This window comes from Benincasa hispida, chromosome 5 (assembly GCF_027475165.1).
Source record: "Benincasa hispida cultivar pf3 chromosome 5, pf3_genome.v1.1, whole genome shotgun sequence".
Taxonomy (NCBI): domain Eukaryota; kingdom Viridiplantae; phylum Streptophyta; class Magnoliopsida; order Cucurbitales; family Cucurbitaceae; genus Benincasa; species Benincasa hispida.
The window spans coordinates 62,198,135-62,220,932 of NC_143482.1; the positions used below are offsets into that span (position 1 = coordinate 62,198,135).

At 33.9% G+C, this 22,798-nt stretch overlaps 1 protein-coding gene and 1 long non-coding RNA gene across 2 annotated transcripts; one reads left to right on the forward strand and one right to left on the reverse strand.

The window, feature by feature from the left end:
- Positions 1 to 344: 344 nt before the first annotated feature.
- Positions 345 to 2,681, reverse strand: LOC120077638 (uncharacterized). The gene is made up of 3 exons (XM_039031588.2): positions 2,426 to 2,681; positions 2,207 to 2,272; positions 345 to 670 (listed from the first exon to the last, which is right to left on the reverse strand). The coding sequence occupies exons 1-3, from the start codon at positions 2,471 to 2,473 to the stop codon at positions 623 to 625; spliced, it is 162 nt and encodes a 53-aa protein (XP_038887516.1). The 5' UTR covers positions 2,474 to 2,681; the 3' UTR covers positions 345 to 622.
- On the forward strand, positions 1,035 to 2,605 carry LOC150036326 (uncharacterized). The gene is made up of 2 exons (XR_016529749.1): positions 1,035 to 1,526; positions 2,116 to 2,605. It is a non-coding gene; the product is annotated as an uncharacterized LOC150036326 (long non-coding RNA).
- Positions 2,682 to 22,798: the final 20,117 nt, after the last annotated feature.

Sequence of the window (22,798 nt, forward strand, 5' to 3'; positions counted from 1 at the left end):
GTCAGAAAAAATAAAATAAAATAAAAACAATAGAATTTTAGTATCACAAACTAAGTGGCCACCAGAATTTGAACCTTGAACCTATTATGCCAGTTTCCTTGTTTCTGACATACTCACAGTACCACTAGACTAACCCTCTAACTCACGATGGCTGTTCGAATTTCCTTTTAAAGCTCATTTTTTATTTTAGAACCCAAAAAATTCGATGACAAATTTCAACATTTTATCTGAAAGCAGCTAAATTTTTCTTAATGATTGTTAGAAATGATCTTTTCTTGTTGACAATATGGATACCATAACATAAAGACACATTAATGAATTAACACAACACCTGCACCAAGAAAGATGAGAAGCAAATTATTCATTTCAATCAAAGAAAGGAATCAAATGATATGTTAGTCCTCTCATCCATCCATCAAAACTAATTGTAACTCAAATATAGTTCTTAAGACCGAGGTAAGATACATCTACATGACTCTTCAATGAAATATAGAGCCATTCAATGCAACATGGAACAAAAAAGTATTAAAGAAAAGTAGATCGTGACCAACTACCATGTATTATTTCCCTTTGAAATTCAACTGGTGCCTCACTTTTTAGTCTGAGCGGAATCAGCCATACCTCAGTGATGAGCCTTTGCTTCAGCTTTCTTGTGAGATTTTGCCTTCGCCTGCGGTGATAAAAATAGGAATTGAAGTATAATTCTAAAATCAGACATGTACATTTAGAATGGCCTCGAAAGACAAGACAGCTTGAAATAACATGAGATTTTAAAATCATAATGCCTATAAGTTAAACTGAAATTGAACAGGAATGCCATTAGAAATAGGAGAATAAATAATTCGTCTTCATTCGTATATTAATGGAAATTAGGGAATAAAGTCCAAGACCACCAAACATATTTACCATGGTTCAAAAACCAAACTCTATGTTTTAACTTTGAAAATAGTTACTTCCAATATCATTTTCAATCCAACTCAATTGAACCGTCAAGTTCAAAGAAATTGACAGCCCATTAAAAACAATTAATCCTTTCTTGGCATTAGACATTTAGACCAATTAATCCAATTTAATATATTTATCAACTATGATGTAAAACATAAATAGTTGCTTCAAAAAAAAATGTTTAAAATGTAAATCGTAAAATGATAAATTAATGATGATCTGTTATAAAATAAACGACAAAACAAATATTGCAATCAGAAAACACATCAATTGCATCATACATAATAGTAACGACAATAAAAATCTTAATCACTAAGGAATCAGTATTCTAGATCAGAAATTTTTTCTTCACTAAATTTCAAAAAGAGTGAAGACAAGAGATGGCTGATGGCGTTCCTTTTGATGGAGGGGGAAAGAATTCGGAGAATTGTTGAAGAAAACTTGTCAAATCTACCAGAGATGATTGATGGCATTACCTTTTGGTTTCTGGACGGTATACTCTTTTCTAGGAAGCTATGCAATTATTCCTTTTTCGATATTCAAGTTAACTGGATGGTTCAATTTATAACTCCCATCATTCAGTAAGATAACCTCTCGCCTTCACTTTCTACTCTACTTCCTTATAGAGAAAAAGACTAAATTATTGAGATATATATATATATATATATATATATATATCCATGAGCTTTGAGGTTAGTTTCAATTACACATTTATCGTTTCAAACTCTTTATTTCTATTCTTGACCTTCAAAATTGATTAAAAAAATGCTCCTGAACAATTTTACCATTGTGATGAAATTGACATGGCTGTTGAGTTGTAGATAAAGTACTGGCAGATATGTCTATTTAAAAAGGATACGAGAACAAGACCATCCCTTTTCAAACTACATTGGCCCTTCATTTAGTCCATTTTTGAAAAGCCATGTCTGCCACTGTACACTTTCAAGTTAAAACTAAGCAGCCCCATCAATTTCCATAACTCGTTTTAAAGATAAAATTCTCAAAGAGCATATTTGAATCAATTTAAAGGTTAAGGGTAGAAGGGAGTCTTCAACAATAAGAGTAAAATCGAAACTAATCTCAAAGCACAGGGGCATTTTGAATAACTTAGCCTTAAAAAACAATCAGATTAAAACTTACATACGCTCTAAAAATATATCCTATATCTAGAATGCGACGATATATAGCAGATGGCTCAACGACACGCTTGGCAGGAATGAGAATTTAGAAACACTAACAACGGAATCCCAAATCAACGAACCTGAAGGTACTTGAGCTTGAGGCTTCCGTAGACAAGTCCAACAGAGAACGCCGACGCACGAGCAACCTGGCAAGGATCAAGACCGTTGAATATGAACATTAATTTCCATTATTGAATCCAAAATCAGATCCAGAAATAGCAATTTCAACACGAAATGTTCTACCTAATCTCCAGACCAAAATTTTGAAGGAAAACGATGGGAAAACAAGAAAAACATACCAAAGCGAGGGTGCTGGTTCCAGAATAGGGGCCTGGAGGAAGCGCCATTAAAGGATTTTGCAAAGGAAAATGGAGAAGAAGAAAGAGTTTTGTAGAAGGAGAAGCCGATTTTGAGAAGAGAGGAGCCCTAGGAATTTGGAGGTTCGACTCTGGAGATTAAAGTCCATTACTGACCAGTCCAGGATTTAATCCCGTGCGGAGTGCTCTCTAATGCACTTGAGTTTTTTTCTTCTTCTTTTTTTTCTTAATTACGATGATTTTATTGATTTTGAATTACTTTAGTTCCATATATAGATAGAAATATGAAATTATTTTCATTTTTTAAATCATTAAATTTAAAATCATACGAAAGTATTTTCATTTTTTAAATCATTAAATTTAAAATCATTTCTAGCGAAATTCATACATCAAATAGAGAATTAATATTATGGACTTTTAAATAGGGACAGATCTATAAAAGGACCAAGAAAGACAAGTGCCCCTTCAACTTGTGACTTTTTTTATATATGTATATTGTTTTTCATTAAATATTAAATATTAAATATTTGTAGTTATAATTAATATATAATATTCATTCAACAAAAAACCAATAGCTAGAGAATTGTTAAGTGGTGTACAAGGGTTATATTTTTATATAACATAAGCATATAAAACCGTCAAAACAAACAATCTCACTCTATAACTTAAGCATTATAATTCTATTAGAGCATGAGTAGTGAAAATCGCCTCCAACAATCTAATCATTACCATAAAAACGACGATGAAGACTATGATTGATATAATAAGTGTCAAGACTTCTACGGTCAATATTGTTTTGTTGAAATATGATTGTGGGCACAACGAACGACAGATGGAAGTGGCAACAAATTTATCCCTATTTGAAACTTCTGGATTTTGAAGGATTTCAAATCAAAATGAAAAACAAATGAAAAATAAGTATAAAATCATACTGACGACCAACAATGGCACTAGTGAAAATGAAGAGAGAAGAAAGAAATCAATGACGGTGCAGTGGCTATCACGGAGATTGAAAAAGCTTTCTTATTACTGTAAATGCTATGGAGAACGTGAAGAAGAAGAAAGTAATCAAACACGACAAGGTTTGGGTGTGATATGGCTACCACACGTAGAGGTTGAGAAACTTTCCTCTTCTTAATATGGCAATGAAGATCGCAATTAATTATAATAAGTATTAAGACTTCTATGGTTGACATTGTTTTATTGAAATGCAAGTGTTATTCTACTAGGCACAATGGACGACAAACGGGAGTTGGCAACAAATTTACCATATTTAAAACTTCTGGATTTTGAAGAATTTCAAATGATAATGAAAAACAAAGGAATAATGAGTATAGAAGTGTACTGATGGCCAACAATGACAATGGTAAAAATGAAGAGAGAAGAAAGAAATCAAAGACGATGGGTGTGATGTTGTTGTCGCTGAGATTGAAAAACATTTCTTACAACCAACAATGCAACAGTGAAAATGAAGAAGAAGTAAGAAATCAAACATGGTAAGGTATGGTGTGATGTGGTTGCCACACGGAGTGGTTGAAAAACTTTCTTTTAGTAGGTTTTATGCAAGGTCGCGGTCTGTAGGTTGGAGAATGAATAAAAGCGATTTAAGGGTTATATATATATATATATACATATACATACATATATACTTCTCTACTATATTAAATTCCCCACATACTTCTCTACTATATTACATGAAGAGAAAAAATAAAATTAAGGGGAAAAAGTAAAATGAAAACTTTAAAAGGAAGTAAGGACAAAATAGAAAATTAAAGATTCTCTCCATTTTGTCCTTTTATTATAGTAGAGAAGTAGAGATATATAAAAATAATAAATAAATAAAATCTAAACCCTAAAATCACTTTTGTTCATTCTCCAACCTATAGACCACGACCATGCATAGAACCCACCAAAAGAAAGTTTTTCAACCACTCCGTTCGGCAACCACAAACACCTAGACCTTGTTGTGTTAGATTTATTTCTTCTTCTTCATTTTCGTTGTTGCATTGTCGGTTGTAAGAAAGCTTTTTGAATCTTAAGGGCAACAACATCACACTCATGTCGTGTCGTCTTTGATTTCTTTCATCTCTCTTAATTTCCACTATTGGCACTTCTATACTCATTTTTCCTTTGTTTTCTTTTTTTTTTTATTTGAAATCTTTCAAAATCTAGAAGTTTCAAACAAGGGTAAATTTGTTGCCTTCCCACCCGTCGTCCGTTGTGCCCAGCAGAATAACATTCGCATTTCAACAAAACAATGTCGACTGTAACACTTATTATATTAATTGGAATCTTCATCGCCATTTTTATGGTGATGATTAGATGGTTGAAGGTGGCTTCCACTCCACCTCTTGCTTTGGCATTTCCGCCTCTCGCATTAGGTCTGGATGGCATCAGTAATGACCTCGTGCCATTCAAATTTCTAATTACTTATAATTGTTGGGGCAATAAGAGATGGAAAAATATTTAGTATCACTTTTGCAGATGGTTGGATCGAGCTTGCAGTGTCATTTGTCGATGTTATGAATGCATGAATAGGTGAATATTGAATAGAATCATAATGCTTATGTTATAGAGTTGATTTAATCATTCTAATTCTCTTTAAGTATTTTGTTTAGTCAAATCTAGAGATTGTCTATTTTAGTGATTTTGTAATGATACAATTATTCATATTATTTTAGTTTTCATGTCCACTTGTATATAGAAAAATGATAAATATGAAAAGTTCAAAATTCAAACAAAAGATGCAATTCTCACTATTTGGACCCAACACCTATCACCAGTTATTGAAAAATAGAGCCCTTGCACTGAACCATTCTTTGGATATTGGTCTATTGTTGAACAAATACTATATATTAATTATAACTACAAATTTTTAATATTTAACGAAAATCAATATACATACATACATACATACGTACATATATATATATATATATAGGTCATCGATTGAAAGGGATACGTGCCCCCCAGCCCCTTTATAGATCCGTCCATGTTTGGGCCCCCGAGATGAATTTTTGGATTCGCCACTACTTTCAAAAGTATAAATTATGCAATTTTGGTTCATCAACTCTAAGGGGTTGTTTGTTTGGCAGGTATCTAAGATTCCTATGGAGTGGGCATCTAGATTACTGCACTCAATTTGCGGTATCATAAGATGTATGTCATCCAAAGATTCTCAAATATCCTAAGATACCCTTACGAAGGGCATCTTGAGAGTCTGGATATCCTCCTAAAACATGAGATTTCTAGATTCTCTTATTGAGACTACGCCCATTTTACTTTTTTGTCATTTCTTTTTTCATATATATATATATATATATATATATATATATATAAAGAAATGGAATTCCATAGTGGAAGCGTGTGAACTCATGTGTCAGTGTAATTCATTTTAGAAATGTGTGAAAAGCAGAGATCATACAACATGCATAGAATAAATAAATAATATATAAATATATATATATATATATATATATATATATATATATATATATATACACAACATGCTTTAAAGGAAAGAGAAGAATATCTCTTGAAGACCTTCTTCAACGCAATATCTCTTAAATATCACATATTTAGTTTCATTTGAATCGTATATTCTCTCACATAACCTATAGTTAAATATGAATTTTAACCTATGGTTTTATTTGAATCTCATTCATATAACTAATATTTAAATCTTATTTGAATATTTATCTCTCTCATAAAGTATAATTTTGAGTCTTATACAAAATTAACTTTATATTATAATGTATCCGCATATATATATTAATTGTATCTCATAAAGTTAATTCCCTTATTTAATTTGAACAATTCAAATTAATCCAAAATTAATTGATTCTTGTTTTACCCTTATTGACCTAGTAAGGGGACCTAATAGATCTATAGATTGAAGCTCCAATGATACGAAATGAATTGGTTAAACTCTTTAATTACATTAATAAACATTCATTAATTGTAGATCACTCCAATAAAGACCCACAGTTACATTTTTCACACTATAAATATATTTCTGTGTCCATGAATATAACCAATCAATAGTAAGTCGACTCTTCAAGAATCGTTCATAATTATAGCTAGGTCAAATTACCTTTTTACCCCTGTAATTACATCTAACTTCTTAAGTACCATTGATCCCTCTAATGAACAAATAGTTGATAGTCTAATTATAACTAATCCCTCTTGGACCAGTGAGAGGGTGAGTTCTCATTGTTCAAGACCCGAAATCAGCCCATAAGGGAGCAATTCATCTACTTACCTAAAGATAGGAATGAGTGAATTCCATCGTATGTAGCTATATTCCCCGCTCCCTACTCGAAAAAATCCCCAAAATTGTAGGTTTATTGAGTCCATGAATTCAGCCACTCTCTCCCATACAGATTAAATGACTGCTTTCATAGACATGAGTTCATAACTAACTCAGGATTAAGGTCAAGTCACCTATGGTCACCTAATGAAATATTAATCTCTTCAATTAACGGTGTTAAAAGATAGACTAATCATTTCGCAGTTTAGTCTCATACAAATTCTTTATATAGAATACTCCCACTCACATATCTCTACGTGAACGATTAGGATCACATCATTTGTAACACTTTACAACTTTGTAACAATTACAAAGTAGGTCGTATCCATAGTGTCACCAAAATAAGGCATCAAACCTTACCCATATACTACAGACCATTTAGATTATTACTTAAATATGATCCACCTGTATGTCAACCACATATATGTTTAAGTTACATAAAATAACCTGGAATCTTAGTTTCTTGGATTGAGTAAATGCAATCTAAATGTCGAATAAAATAACACATTATTTTATTAAGGAAATAATTCGTATACAAATTACAAACTACAAAAACCACGAGATTTAGGACATCAACCCTAACAATCTTCCACTTTTCCTAAAGCTAGTGGTGTATACAATAAAAAGTACAATAAAATAAACTAGGGCATACACTATACCCAATAAAATCTTCCACTTGCCCTAGACAAAATGATGAAGTCCTGTAGACCTAGACTCTCCAGGTGACTGTAAGCCCTTGTTCTTTTTCCTCTTGTTTATGCTTAGGATTAACTTAAATAAGTAAGTTTAGATTTTACCTAAATGAATCACATTGATTATATGACCTAAGCATGTTTTGTTGCTAAGTGTTGAAGTTAATAGTTGAAAATTACTTTACAATAGCAAGTTCATTTTTATTTATTTAGTAACTTGGTAACATTATTGATTGTTGGAGTAATTAATTATGACTGGGTGATTGGCTACAGAAAATGAGTTATGATTGGCTAAGTGTTAGAAAGAAAGAAGAAATAAAATTTGGTAGGAGAAACAAAGTGAGTTAAGAGTAAGGAGGAGGAGTGTTTAGGTTGGAAAATAGTTTTCAATTAATTTCCTAAATTTATAAATTAATTTAACTTGATAAACTTAATTAAGGATGAAAAAGATAAGGAAAAATGAGAAGAATCCACGTAAAAGGACGAGCAAATGGTTGACTCAAAATGGTTGGATGAAGAAAATGCAGTTTTTGGCAGCATATGAAGGGCATTTTTGGAAGGCTAGTTCTTCCATACCTGTGTTATCTTCGTAAATTTTAGATCAAATGAAAGTTGATTGAGTGTAGAATAAATATTAGGGCTGCTGAAATGATTGGAGATCAAAAAGGTCAAGAAAACTTGAAGAAAACAGAGGTTGTCTAGAAATCGAGTGAATCTAAGCTTGCTGTTTTAAAGGAGTTTTCAAGGCACTTAGTGGAAGATTTTAGCACCCAAAATTTTTTATAAGCTAGTTAAAAGGTCTCACTTAAGTTTCATAAAATTTATTTAAAGTTTATTTGATTGGAATTAGTGTTTTAAAGCTTTGAAAAATCAGGTTGCAGTAGGAAATTCACTAGGCAAGGACAGTAGCCACCCCCTCAGCCATGCCCAGCCCCGCGCGCGCGCCTACGTTGTGTCACCACCCTCATTTGCACACCTACGCTAGCCTAATCCATTCACTCATCCGTCTATCCCCCGTTCACGCGTCTCCTACCCATTAACCTTATGCCCACGTGTGCTTCTACCATGCCAACGCCCACCCCCACCCCCCAACGTGCCTCCCACGGCCACCCACGCACGTGTCACACCCTGCCCCAAACCACCCTCTTAGCCTAGGAAAGGGCATGATTGCAGTAGTTATCAACCCTTTGGTTGACACTTATTGCCTAATAACTCTTGCGGAAATAACTCTGATACCAATGAACAAATTTAACAATCAACTGATTAAGTAGGCCCATTTTATTTACAACAATGTATCATTTATACAACTTCAAGACATAATTACAAATTACAACAACAACTGTAAAACCCTCCGAAAGTGTAACTGTGGCACGTGGCAGACCTTGATCTTAGCAGCACCCTGGAACTCCTCACTTTTCGCTACCTGGGGGGAGGGTAAAACATAAAACATGGAAAACATGAGCTATAAAGCCCAGTGAGTAGTGCCTTTAGATAAACAAATAAATTTGTCAACAGAAATATACTTTTGGGAAAGCAATATATAGTCAACAAGAACATTACCACAAGTTCATTATTATTTTCCAGCCAAACCGCTGGGCAATCCCCAACTCGACTGCTGGTTAAAACAATCAACCCCAGCTTGACCGCTGGTTATCACATAATAAAAACATCCCCAGTACTTTCACACATATATAAGACAACAACAATTCCTGTGGAAACTTTCCCTGTACCCTATTATCCCGCCAATGTGCACATCGACTATTTTCACGCTAGCTATGCTTAGATAACTTGACTATATTTCCCGTCTGTCATCACCGACTATCATTTTCCGCCGACCGAAGCCGACTATATTTCCCCGCCAGTACCCTTTTCAAGCATGTTAACTATACATCCCGGGTACAATTTCACTTTCCAAAACAAACATACAAGCAATATCTCAACAAGCATAGTAATCAAATAAACATATATCCCTGATCATGCCTATTTAACATTATCCCCTATATATATTTACCTATATATAGAAATTATATCAACAATACAACACACAATAACTACTCGCCTTGATTGGTTAGGAACTTTCCTTTCCGAAGTTCCTTAGGTTTCCTTGGTTTCTCTTTTGAACTCTAAATTCCATATTCAAATATCAGCTTAGATTACTTATATTTCCAGACCTTATTTTAAGATACTTCCTTCTGCAAACATGTTCTAAAATGTCTCAGAAAGCTTACCATAACATCTTAGCTCAGAATTCCTCATGGTTTAGTCAAAATCTTCAAAAAATCAATACTAGCCCAGCTTACCCGATAACCTGACCCTTTTGTCTTTTTCTCAGCTTTCAGCCCGATTACTTGGAGCTTCTTCCCGGCAGCCCCACCATGAAAACTAGACTCTTTTATTTTTCAGATGGCTTTAGAATCACTCCAAACGCACGAGTATTCTGGGAGAACTCCTCGTTCCAATTTTATGTTACTTCTTGTCTTTTCTACCCGACAGCATCTCCCCTCATGGAACTTCTTGACCAACGAATGGTCTTCTCCCACTTAGTCCTCATACACTCTTCTATATTTTCTTTGAAGAGAATTTGAGTTCTCAACTGAAGTCCTTGGCTCTATTTATAGGCGTCCAAGATTGCTCCATGGCCGACACCTCCTACTTGGCCGCACGACCAAGTGTCTCTACCTTACACCATCAACGCAATCTTCTTCTTTCACCAACGCATAAGCTTCCAATCTGATGCAACCACCTCAAATTCTTAAGGCTTAAGGCTTCCTCCCAAGAAGACACATGGTTTGATGATGTTTTCTATGTGATCTCATCCTTTATATGCGTCCAACTCTTGGATGTTCAACGCATAGTCCACTACTCAACGCTTAGCAACCCAACTTAACCATCGCAATCCAACTTAGCCATCACAAGAGCCAACACCATGCGTCTAACCTAGTCTATCGCATGGCCTATGTCCAACACATCCCTCGTGCAAGCCATCACCAACCTCCAATGCATCGCAAGGTCGCACGACTCCAATGCATTGGCTTAGCATCAACGCATAGTATTGCACTGTTGCATCCAACACATCCAACGCGTCCAACGCATCCAATGCATCCCACGCATCCAACGCGTCCAACGCATCCAACGCATCCAATGCATCCAACGCGTCCAACGCATCCAACGCATCCAATGCGTCCATCATCCAATGCCTCCAACGCATCCAACACATCCAACGCATCCATCCAGCCTAATGCGTTGGTCTAACCTCCAAGGCATTCGTCACTCCCACTTTAAATTCTCCCTTTGCCCAAGTAATCTTTCCAAGATCTTATGGCCAATGCATGGCAATACCTAGTCCAACACTTAGTCGATTTTTCATCAATTTAAGCTGAAGTCAAAACTACTTAAGGAAAATCTATTCAACATCTAGAAATTTTCCTTCACTTCAACATAGAATTTAACTTTTACTTAGTTAATCCTTTAATCGCTGGCTTAATTAGGAAAAATGGAAATTCGGGTTTCACATGCACGCTCACGTCCAACATTGCCGCCCAGCCCATTGCCCAGCACCACCTATTTTTAGTGCCCAGTTGCTTGTTTTTTAGCATTGTGAATGTTGATGAGCATTTTTTAAGCCCAGTTAGGATATTCTTGATATTTTGACTCTAAAATGAATAATTTTATTTTAAAGTGACTTTTGGGCCATTTTGGATAATTTGATAAAAATGGACTTAAGAAGCAAAATGTGAGTGTTTAGAGTTAAATTGAGTTCAATTAGTCTCATTGAATCATTAAGGGTTGTTTAGGGTTAATTTCACCTCTTGTGAATATCTAGTAACCTTGGGACTTTGTTTCAGGTCAAATTGAGATCCAGAGGGCTTATAAGCAAAAGAACTCATGCCCGTGACCATTAGTGATTTTATTTTAAGTATTTCGATGCGAAAAATATATAAGTATGATAGTATACTATGATTTATGAAATGTGATGGCATGATCTGTTTTACTTGGCTATTAATTCAAAAATGCTTGAATCATGATTTCTAAAATCTCTTTGGTTTATATGAGCTAAATTTATGAAAATATAGTTTGGAACCTGATTTTACATTATTGTGATTTGTATGGTTTTATTTAAAAACCTATTGATGATGGATTTAAGAATGTTGATTGGTTTGTGAAAATGGTTTCAAACTACTAATTCTTGTACCCGGGAGATGGTTATTTTTTCGTGCTACTTGAATATGTTTCAGTAGCGTTGCGAAGGCGATCAAAAGGCTACCGGAGTCAGATGTGGCCAAAGTATACTGGGGAGTCCAAAGGAACCTGTAACTGTAACGCCACCTAGGCTACCAGGGGGCTACTGAAGTCAGGTGTGACCAGAATATACCGGGAAGTCTAGAGTATCATGGGCCTGTGGTATAGATCTATATATAGCCTCGAGGTAGCTCTACGTGCACGCATGACTTTCTTATTTGGTTCACACTGCATGGGGCATTTCTTTTCCAGAGTAACCCGCCGTTGTAAACAAGTATTTGGGTACAGAGTTGGTATGGTTTCTTGATAACTTCTGTATGCTTTATAATGTGCTTGATCATGCCATTATTTTACTAGCACGTGTTTGAAATGTTACTAAAACTTTATTACTTCAACGATGATTTACTGAATGATTCGACCAACTTTATTGATGATTTAGAAAGAGAAAAATTTATGTTCATATTAAATTACCACTCAGTGGGCATTAGCTCATGCTTTTCAATGTTTTATGTTCCCCCAGGTAGCGATAAAGTTTCGAATTCAAGCTTAGTTGTCTACTGCCACATGACGAGGGTCTCCTGCTACATTATAAGTCTACCTGTTTTTTAGTCTTGTTGTAAATAGTTTGCACATCATGAACCATATGTATTTGAGTGTTGGGAATGTGGGATAAAAGTAGTTGTATGGTTGTATAGTTTTAAAAAGTGTTTTTGTAGTACATGAACTTTGTTGATGGTTTGTATATAACAGGAGATGGGAAAGCTATGAAATATGTTTGTGAATGCCATTAAATGGAATATGTCGAATGGAAATTAAATGTATTAAATGATCATTGTGTAATTGTTCAAGTTCATGTACAAGTTGAGCTGGTTAGTTGGATGCTAAATGTCATCAGGGAAGGTGATGTTTAGCATCTTCACACCTCTTTCTAGATTAGGTGGGTAGTCTGGGAGGGGGTGTGACAGTGACCCTAAAAAACTTTAACTGTAAGAGTATTTGTATATGGATTGATAACATTGTGCTTCGAAGCAATCTTCGTGACAATCACGTCTCCTCGTTGCACAATCTCCCTATCAAATGATACAACTACTACAAAAATGGGCTTTAATGTTGGTTTAAAACTAACATTATAAGAGTATAATGTCGGTTGACAACTGACATCAAAGATTGTGTTATAAAAGTTCTTCAATGTTGGTTGTCTTTAATGTCAGTTTTAAATCAACATTATAGATGACCAAGTTTTTAATGTCAGTTATCTTCAATGTCAGTTTTCAACCGATGTTGAATATTATTTTCAATGTCGGTTTTCAACTGACATTGAACATTATCTTTAATGTCGGTTTTCACCTACTTTCTGTTAGTAATTGTCCAATATTAAATATTTGTCATCGTTTTGTCATTAAAAAGAATATATATAAAAAAAATTTGCTTGCGCACATGCAAATCAATAGTATTTATCTTTTATTTGTACATGCACAAAATAAAATCTTATTTGCTTGTAGGTATACAACTTAGCTTTCATAAATAAAATTAACTAATTTACAAGAAAAAAATGATAAATTGTTTAACTAAGTAACCTATCAACAAGTTACATTGATATTGATACATAGAGCTCGAAAGTCTAAAGTTTAAGAGAGCTAGTTGTCTACTTTTGAGGGTTCGATTTAATCCAAACCTACAACCAACAACCTTTCACAAGTCATACTATTTTCAAAGATCAAAACTATAGTTTGACATCTAAAGATGAAAAAATGTCTCTATTTGAGATCTAAAAAAGAAAAACCACAAAGCTCAAATACATAATGTGTTGGATCTAGAGTTCCCCAAGAAAAAGCATAAAGAGGCTGTGATACCAAATCTTTATTGTTGCACCTGCAAAACAAGAAAGCTCAATAGTTGAATAAATAGAAGACAACTAATAAGAAAAATATAGACCTGATTTCTAAGCCCTAAAAAAATCAAAAGTAAACCTTACTTGGATGGGTCTTCCAAAGGCTGAAATTATATATCTTTCTACCTTGAGAATTGATGGCCGTATAGATGAAGATTGGAACTAAGTCTGGTAGTCAAAAGAGAAATTAATCATTCACTCATGTCCATCAAAGTATGAGACATGATGCATACATTAGTTCCATAAAATGATAATAATAACATTCAAAGTTCTTTCCATTCTTAAAGTTCCAAAGGGAACTACAAAACCAGAATAGTTCAAGGTACACTACTTTTGGAAAATCAAGTACATTATGTTCACTTGTAACTTACCCACGAGAAGGGAAACAATGAGAAGAAAAAATGGAAGAATGGGTGGAGCCAAAACATAAAAGGAAGGCCAATAGGGCCTCTAAAGATTAAACTTTAAAGTTTAAAGCCTATTTTAAATAGACTAAAAAGCTTTCAAAAGTATAGCAACTATCAAACTATCCTCTCATTTTGGTATTCTTTATGAGTAAATTAGGATATCAAAGAGAAATTGGAGAAAATCAAAATAATATTGCTTAGGAGAGAAAAACAAACTCTTTAGAATGAAAATCCTTGTGGTTAATTACTGGCTCAATTCCTAATGTTCCCAAATCTCACGGTGTAAACTATCTGGAGATGTGGCAGTTGAAATCTATATATCGAATAATTGATTTATGTTTGAACAACTTCCTCTTATTCACCGCAATCTAGATTTAAGCTAAAAATTACTTTCCGTATGGAGGTCACTCCCAGGGTGATAGGAAGTATCGCTTAGATCTTGATTGTGAACTCTTAGAGATGTAAGAGTTAAAAATAATTTATCGTATATGTTATTAATCTCCCAATGAAGTGTTCTAATAACTTTATCATATAGAAGTTATTAAACTGCCACTGAAGTGTTCTATTAATTGGATAGATTTATATTTAGGTTCTTTTCGGCTAATAAAACAACCCTAAGCCTATGTGGTTTATCCAAATATAACGCTTATAATTGGATTTTAACCTACAATGTCTAGATGATAAACCATTTTATTACATCACATTGCTCACGTATGCTCATAAAACTGGTTACCAACGCTCAATAATTCAGTCATAATCTCCAGGTAGGAAGTGTTTCGTAGACCGTCAACTTAAGTACCCCCAGCCTTAGACAGGATTATATACTGGTTGAGTTTGTAACCCAAGTTTTACAAGTTTTAACTATTAAAACAGATGGTCAACCTAGTGAGCATGCAACTGTTCTTTATGGATTTTAAATGTCTAACCTAATTTTATAACAACTTATAAAACTTTAGACATACTAAACATCCATAACATGCATAAAGGCATTCAATATTTAATATAACACTTATATTAAATATAAGAAATCCTAACATGTGTTGGAATGGTACTAGTACGCAGCGGAAGCGATGAGAATCGATAAACACTCTAACTGATTAATTTTGGCAGAAATGAAAGCATGCTCAAACAGAATTTAATGGGTTTCAAAACATACCTTTGATGAACCTTTGAAATCTCAACTTCCAGCTGCAAATTCCTCCAAATCTTTCTGCAGATCCTTACAAGATCTTCCCTACTATTCTCTTGATGTTCTAGATTGAGTTATGGGACTCAAAATAAGTTGGAATCAAAGAGAACTTGGGGAATGCTCACAGTAGCAACCCAATGAAGAACACATTCTTCAACCCAAATTTTTTTAACTAAAATTCTATCAATTGCCTAACTCCAACTTCACTCCAATCTCTTCAATATATTGCAGACTATCATGCAAAGAGATTTGCTACATGGGATGTAGCTCATGCTTGGAGTAAATGAAGTTTGAAGATAATGGGTTCTTCGTAAGCTAGTTGAAGATGAAGTTGGAAAAAACCATTTTTCCATTTTGTGTATTTTCTATTTCCAAAATCCAATTTTGATTTTAAAATCATATTTTGATTTCTAAAATCAAAATTTATTAATTTTACAAATTAATTTCATAAATTAATTTTCTAATAAAATTAATAAATAATTATTTAAATAATTTTAATAATTTTAATTAATTTAATATCCAATATTAAATTAATTTTACATAATTCCATCTTCATATATTTAAATCATATTTAAATATATATTCTCCAATTCTGTTTGATTCTAATTTGAATGTTTCAAATTAACTTAACACACTACTCTAGAGCTAATCCATTTTCGAGCTAGTAGAGAGACCTCGTGGACCCACAGATCATGGGCCCCAACGATCCGAGATTAATCGACTAAACTTATTAAACCGATCTAACCCTCATTCATTAACTAATGGGTCACTCCACTAAAGCCCATAGTCGAACTCCTTTCACTATAGATATATTATGTCCACTCGATATAACCATGATTAGTAAGTCAACCTTTCACAGGTTGTTTGTAATAACGGGTCGAATCTCTGTTTTACCCTCGAAATTACCTCATGTTCTTTGAGTCCCCATTGATCCCCTAATGAACAATTGTTTTGTGATCCAATCAATAAAACCGAGTCTCTCTCGGGCCAGTGAGAGGGCAGGGCCCCTTATTTGAGACCCAAAATCAACACTTAAAGGAACAACCTCTCTTTTATCCCTAAAACGGGTAGGAGTGAATTCCGTTTTGCACCCTATGTCCCCAGCTATCTATCCAGTCTTACCCCTAAAATTGGAGGTTTATTGAGCCGACACTGTTGAGTCAACCCTCACCTATGCAAATCTAAGGATAATTCCAAATAAACAAGAGTTCATAGTTAGCTCAGGATTAAGGTCAAGTTAATTATGTCATCTCTTTGAAATAGTTAGTCTTAAACAGTAAACGGCGTCATAAAGTAAGAGTGACTAATTTCGTGGTCCGATCTTGTACAAACCCAACATAAGGACACCCTTCACTTCTCATGTCCCAACATGAATGAATTAGGATCACTTCATTTATAGCACTTTACAACTTCTTGTAACAACTACAGAGCATGCCGCATCTAATAGTGTTGCCATAATAAGGTACCCAATCTTATTCATACACTATAGATCATTTTGACTATTTACTCGAATCTGATCCACCTTTATGACTCCACATAAAGTTTAAGTACTCATCCAATAGTCAAGGGACTTTCAAGTTTATTGGATTTCTCATAAGCAAAACATCTATTCAATATCACCTTATTGAACTTTCAGAATAGGTTCCATTGTTTACATACCACAAGTTTTAGGACATAAAACCTAACAACATGCATACTATATATTATAACAAATTATAACATAATTTCAATGCATGTAACATGCTTCCTATGGTGGGATTTTAAATCTAAATGGCATACTGTATGCACATACAAGATTTATTTAATTATAACATACATCAAATGCATAAATAATTAAACACAGACCATATATGGTTTCAGTTTTGGCATAAACAAGCAAACAGAAGCCTAACTATTATAAACAACTTCAAAACCCACTCGAACCGCTCCAAACCGAACCCAAGCATCTTAGACCGAACTGGATAAGTCTGAACTGGACCAGTCAAAAGCCCTTTGAGGCTGAACCAGAATGGACCTCGAGAAAATCGGTCGAACTGGCTGCTCTCAGTCCAACCTCAAAATCTCGCTAAGGCTAATCATGTAACACTGAGGCTATCGTCTAACGCCAACACCTAGTGTTGGGTAGAGGTACACGATCGCTTAGTGTCTTTTGTCTATCGTATAGTGCGATCATTTAGCTCTCAAGTAAAACTACATGATCACTTAACACCATTGCATAGCACTTCTTATCATCGTTTAGTGTCCATTGAAGCTACACGATTACTTAATTCCATCGCATAGAACTTCACCGCATCGTTCAGCATATAGCTACACGATCGTTTAGTTCCATCACATAGAACTTCAACGCATCGCTTAACACCGCAGCTAGACGATCGCTTAGCGTCATCAATAGCACTTCATCACATCACTTAGCGTACGCCGCAGCTACACGATCGTGTAGTGTCATCGTATAGCACTTCCAACGCATCATTTAGATCCCACACAAAGCTAAACGATTGCGTAGTGCTATCATATAGCATTTCAACGCATTGTTTAGCTCCCGCAGGTACACGATCGTCTAGCGTCCAATATCATAACGACCAGCGCCTATAGCTATACGATTGTCTAGATTTTCTTCACATCATGTAACGCCTGGAACTAGACGATCGTTTAGCATCTGAAATTCAACGACGATTTTGGGCAGAAGCTAAAAAAACTGGAAACAACAGCTCGACCTTCTTCACTTGTTTCTTTAATTACAACTTAATTTCAACTCTAATGACTCCAAATAAACTACAGACTCTTGGGTACACATATAAGCTCATCAAACAAAAGCCAATTACAAATTTAATTAAGAAATCAAAGAGAAATTAAAAGCCAAAACTCATAAAACCATATCGGTGTAGAAGTTTCATATAACTCATATAAAACGCCCACCACACCAGATTAAACTGAATTAAATGCTTATATGATACTCTAATATCAATTGTAGGATTGTATCAGCAACAATGGAAGTAACAAGGATCATTAAACACTCTAATTCATTAATTTTGACAAAATATAAAGCATGCTTTTTCAGAAACAAATGAGTTTCATGACATACCTTTGTAGAACTTCTTCAAAGCTTAATCTCCAGCTGCAATCTTCACCAAATCTCGTTTCAGACCACCTCAAGATCTTCCCCACTATTCTCTTGGTGCTCTAGATTGAGTTGTGAGACTCAAAACAAGCTTGAATCAAAGGAACTATGAGAAGTGCTCATAGCAGCAATCTGGTTGAAGAACACCTTCTTCACCACGAATTTTCAACTAAAATTCTATCGATTGCATGCCTCAAATTCACTCCAATCTCTTCAATATATTACAGACCATCATGCAAGGAAGATAGCTACATGAGTTGCAGCTCATGCTTAAAGTCATTGAAGGCAATGGTGATGGATCTTGTGTGAGCAAGTAGAAGATGGGTAATGGAAAAACTTGTTTTTCCATTTGTGCATGTTACCAACTTTTCAATTTCCATCAAAACCGATTTCAAAATCAATTTTGATTTTAAAACTGAAAATTTTTATTAATTTTATAAAATTAATTTTTAAATAATACTAATTAATTTAATATCAAATATTAAATTAATTTTTACACATATCCATCTTCATATATTTAAATCATATTTAAATATAAATTCTCCTATTCCGTTTAATTCTAAAATTAAACACGTAATTACATCTCATATAATTACTAATTTTCTTAATTCTAATTTGAATATTTCAAATTAACTTATCACGCTACTCTAAAGCTAATCCATTTATGAGCTAGTAGGGGGACCTCGCAGGTCTACAGATCATGGGCTCCAATAATCCGAGATTAATTGGCTAAACTTATTAGACCAAATTAACCCCCATTCGTTAACTAATGGGTCACTTCACTAACACCCATAGTTGCACTCCCCTCACTATAGATATATTATGTCCACATGATTTAATCATAATTAGTAAGTCGACCCTTCACTGGGTTAAATATCTGTTTTACCCCCGAGATTACTTCTTATTCCTCAAATTCCTACTGATCCTCTAATGAATAACTGGTTTGTGATTCAATCACTAAACCGAACTCTCTCAGCCTAGGGAGAGGATGGGGCCCCTTGTTCAAGACCTGGATTCGGTACTTGAGAGAACAACCTTTCTCCTATCTCTAAATCGGGTAGGCGTGAATTCCATCTGGCACCCTATATCCCCAACTATCTATTCAGTCTTACCCCTAAAATGAGAGGCTTATTGAGCCGGCATTGTTAAGCCAACCCTCACCTATGCAAATCTAAGGATAATCCCAAATAAACAGGAGTTCATGGTTAGCTCAAGATTAAGATCGAGTTACCTAGGTCATCTAAGTGAAATAATCAGTCTTATACAGTTAACAGCATTATAAAGTAAGAGTGACTTATTTCTTGGTCTGATCTTATGAAAACTCATTGCAAAAGACGCCCCCACTCCTCATGTCATAACATGTACAAATTATAATCACTTCGTATGTAGCACTTTACAATTCTTTGTAACAACTACAGAGTAAACTACATCCAATAGTGTTACCAGAATAAGGTATCCAACTTTATTCATATACTATAGATCATTTTGACTATTTACTAGAATCTGATTCACTCTTATGTCTCCAGATAAAGTTCAAGTACTCATGTAATAGTCATGGGTCTTAGTTTATTGGATTTAGACTCTCATGTATATAATTTATAAAATCAATAACAAGTTTATTGACTATAGAAAATGTTTATCATTTTACAAATTGCGAGTTTTAGGACATAAAACCCAACAAAAGATGCCTTTATCGATGAGCAGTTGCTTGCTATTGACCATGTTCCATGGTATGTTGATTTTGCCAACTACTTAGAAGTTGGAGTTTTGCCACCAAAAGCTACCAGTAAGAAAATGAAAAAGTTTGTCCTATTGGGGTTGATGCCCTAAATAACGTAGGGTCCTATAGTTTGTAGTATTATACAAATTTTTTATTTATGTAATAAAAATATGTGTTATTTTATTTCAAAATTAGTTGCATTAACCACAAACCAATAAACTAGCATCCAACGTTATCTTGTAACTTAAACATGTATGTAAAGACATTAGAGTGGATCATGTTTAAGTGAAAACCTAAATGGTTTGTAGTAAATGGATAAGGTTGGATACCTTATGTTGGTGACACTACGAGTATGCCTGCTTTGTAGATGTTATAATTGTTATAAAGTGCTACAAATGATCTGATCCTGATCATTCATGTGGAGACATGTGAGTGGGAATATTCTATACAAAGGAGTTAGTATAAGACCGAACCATGAAATATTAGTGGTACTTAAGGAGTTAGGTGTAACTACAAGGACAAAATGGAATTTTTGGTCCAGCTATACTTACGAGCAATTTGTGAATGGTCATAGTACTGTTGATTGGTTATATCCAATGGACACATAAATATATCTGCAGTGCGAAGAGTGCAGTTGTCAGTCTTTAGTGGAGTATCCGACAGTTAACGGATGGTGAATAATTTAATTAAATAGTTTAATTAATTATTCACGTACCGTTGGAGCTTCAAGCTACAAGTCCATGAGGTCCCCACGGTAGCTCAACGGGAACTAATGAGAATCAGTTTTGGATTAATTTAATTGTTCAAATTAATCGAGGGAATTAGTTAATTATATGCGATATAATTAATTCTAATTACATGTGATATAATTACTATAATGTATTTGATTCATTATACTATTAATGAGTGGAAATAAATGTTTGAAATGATTCAAATATTAACTATATGAATTAGATTCATATTGTTAAATTTAATGTAAATGTGATCTACATTAAATGTCATTGGTGAGAGAAAGGAACTATAGGTTATATGTTATATTTTATATAACATATAGTTTAATATATATATTAAATATTTTTTAATTTATTTATTTTAGAAAACTAATTATGGGAGTTGTAACTCCCTCCCCACCTTTTGCTCTCTCAGATGTGAGAGTGGGAGGTGATCCTGTGCAGTTTTTGTGAAAATTGGATACAGAGTTTCTCTCTACACATAAATGGTCTGTGAAAAATTCAATCCTTCCTCCTCCTCCTCTCTACTAAGAAAATTCGTTCTCTCTCAAAATCCCTGAGAATACCATGGTAGCCATTGTGGTGGTGTCCTTTTTTAAGAGGATTTAACGTGAAGATTGGATTTTTCAAAGATAAGGGTTCTTAACCCAAATCCATTCCCTTTTGTTTGTTTTTTCGGCATGTTGTAATTATTTAATTAAATGCATATTTTTTGTCATTTTACTGTAAAATTTTTATTCTATGAAATTTGGGACAATTGGGACGATCTGCTTCTGCTCAAGAACCCTAACAAGATTCCTTCATTTTCCTGATCTCAAACATTATTATTGGGATGACTCATACTTGTTCAAATTGAGATCAAACTAGATCTGGAGATGTGAGTTGTAGAAGAAAAGTAGCCACTATTCTTGAAGCATGTCACAAGGCTCCATACGGAGGCCACTTCGAAGGAATGAAAATAGCAGCTAAGGTATTATAGAGTGGGTATTTTTTGCCGATGCTGTTTAGAGACGCTCATAAATTCACTCAAGAATGTGACAAGTTCTAGAGAACAGGAAATTTGACAGCCCACAGCGAAAATATTGATGAATTACATCCTTAAAGTGTAGATCTTTGATGTATGGAGAAATGATTTTATGGAGCCTTTTCCACCATCGCTTGGAAATTCTTTATATCCTCCTAGCGATAGATTATGTTTTGAAATGGATAGAGGCAGTGGAAACTGCTTCTAATGATGCCAAAGTGGTGAAGAAGTTACTCTTAAAGAATATCTTCTGCAGATACGAACACTAAAAGCCCTAATTAGTGATGAAGGAACTCATTTCATCAACTGAACTATGGCAAGCCTATCGCAAAAGTACAATGTGAAGCATCGAATTGCCATAGCATATCATTTATAGACTAATGGTCTGGATGAGCTTTCAAACTAGGAGATCAAAAGTATCCTCGAGAAGACAGTGGATCCTTCAAGGAAAGACTAGTCGCAGATTTAATTTCATTTGAACTATATATATATATATTTAAATAGTATTAATTAATTAATTATTATCACATATTTAATTTCATTTCAAATAATATTCTCTCGCATAACCTATAGTTTAATATGAATCTTATTCATATTAATTTTAACTTATAGTTTTATTTAAATCTCATTCATATAATTAATATTTGAATTTTATTCAAATATTTATCTCTCCCGTAAAGTATAATTTTAAATCTTATTCAAAATTAACTTTATATTATAATGTATTCACATACATTATATTAATTTCATCCCATACAATTAATTCCCTTATTTAATTTGACCAATTCAAATTAATCCAAAATTAATTTATTCTTGTTTTACCCTTATTAAGCTAGTAAGAGGACCTAATGGACCTACTCCAATGATACAAGATTAATTAATTAAATTCTTTTATTTTAATCAACATTCATTATCTGCAGGTTTCTCCACTAAAGACATACAGCTGCACACTTTGCATTGTAAATATATTATTTTGTGTCCACGGATATAACCAATCAACAGTAAGTTCATCCCTCATGAATCACTCGTAATTAC

Bases quoted from the DNA above. Each gene is read 5' to 3' on its own strand.
- LOC120077638 (XM_039031588.2), bottom strand. From the start codon at position 2,473: ATGGCGCTTCCTCCAGGCCCCTATTCTGGAACCAGCACCCTCGCTTTG. The intron at 2,273-2,425 runs GTATGTTTTTCT...GATCCTTGCCAG, and splicing joins GAACCAGCACCCTCGCTTTG to GTTGCTCGTGCGTCGGCGTT. The intron at 671-2,206 runs GTTCGTTGATTT...TTATCACCGCAG, and splicing joins TCAAGCTCAAGTACCTTCAG to GCGAAGGCAAAATCTCACAA.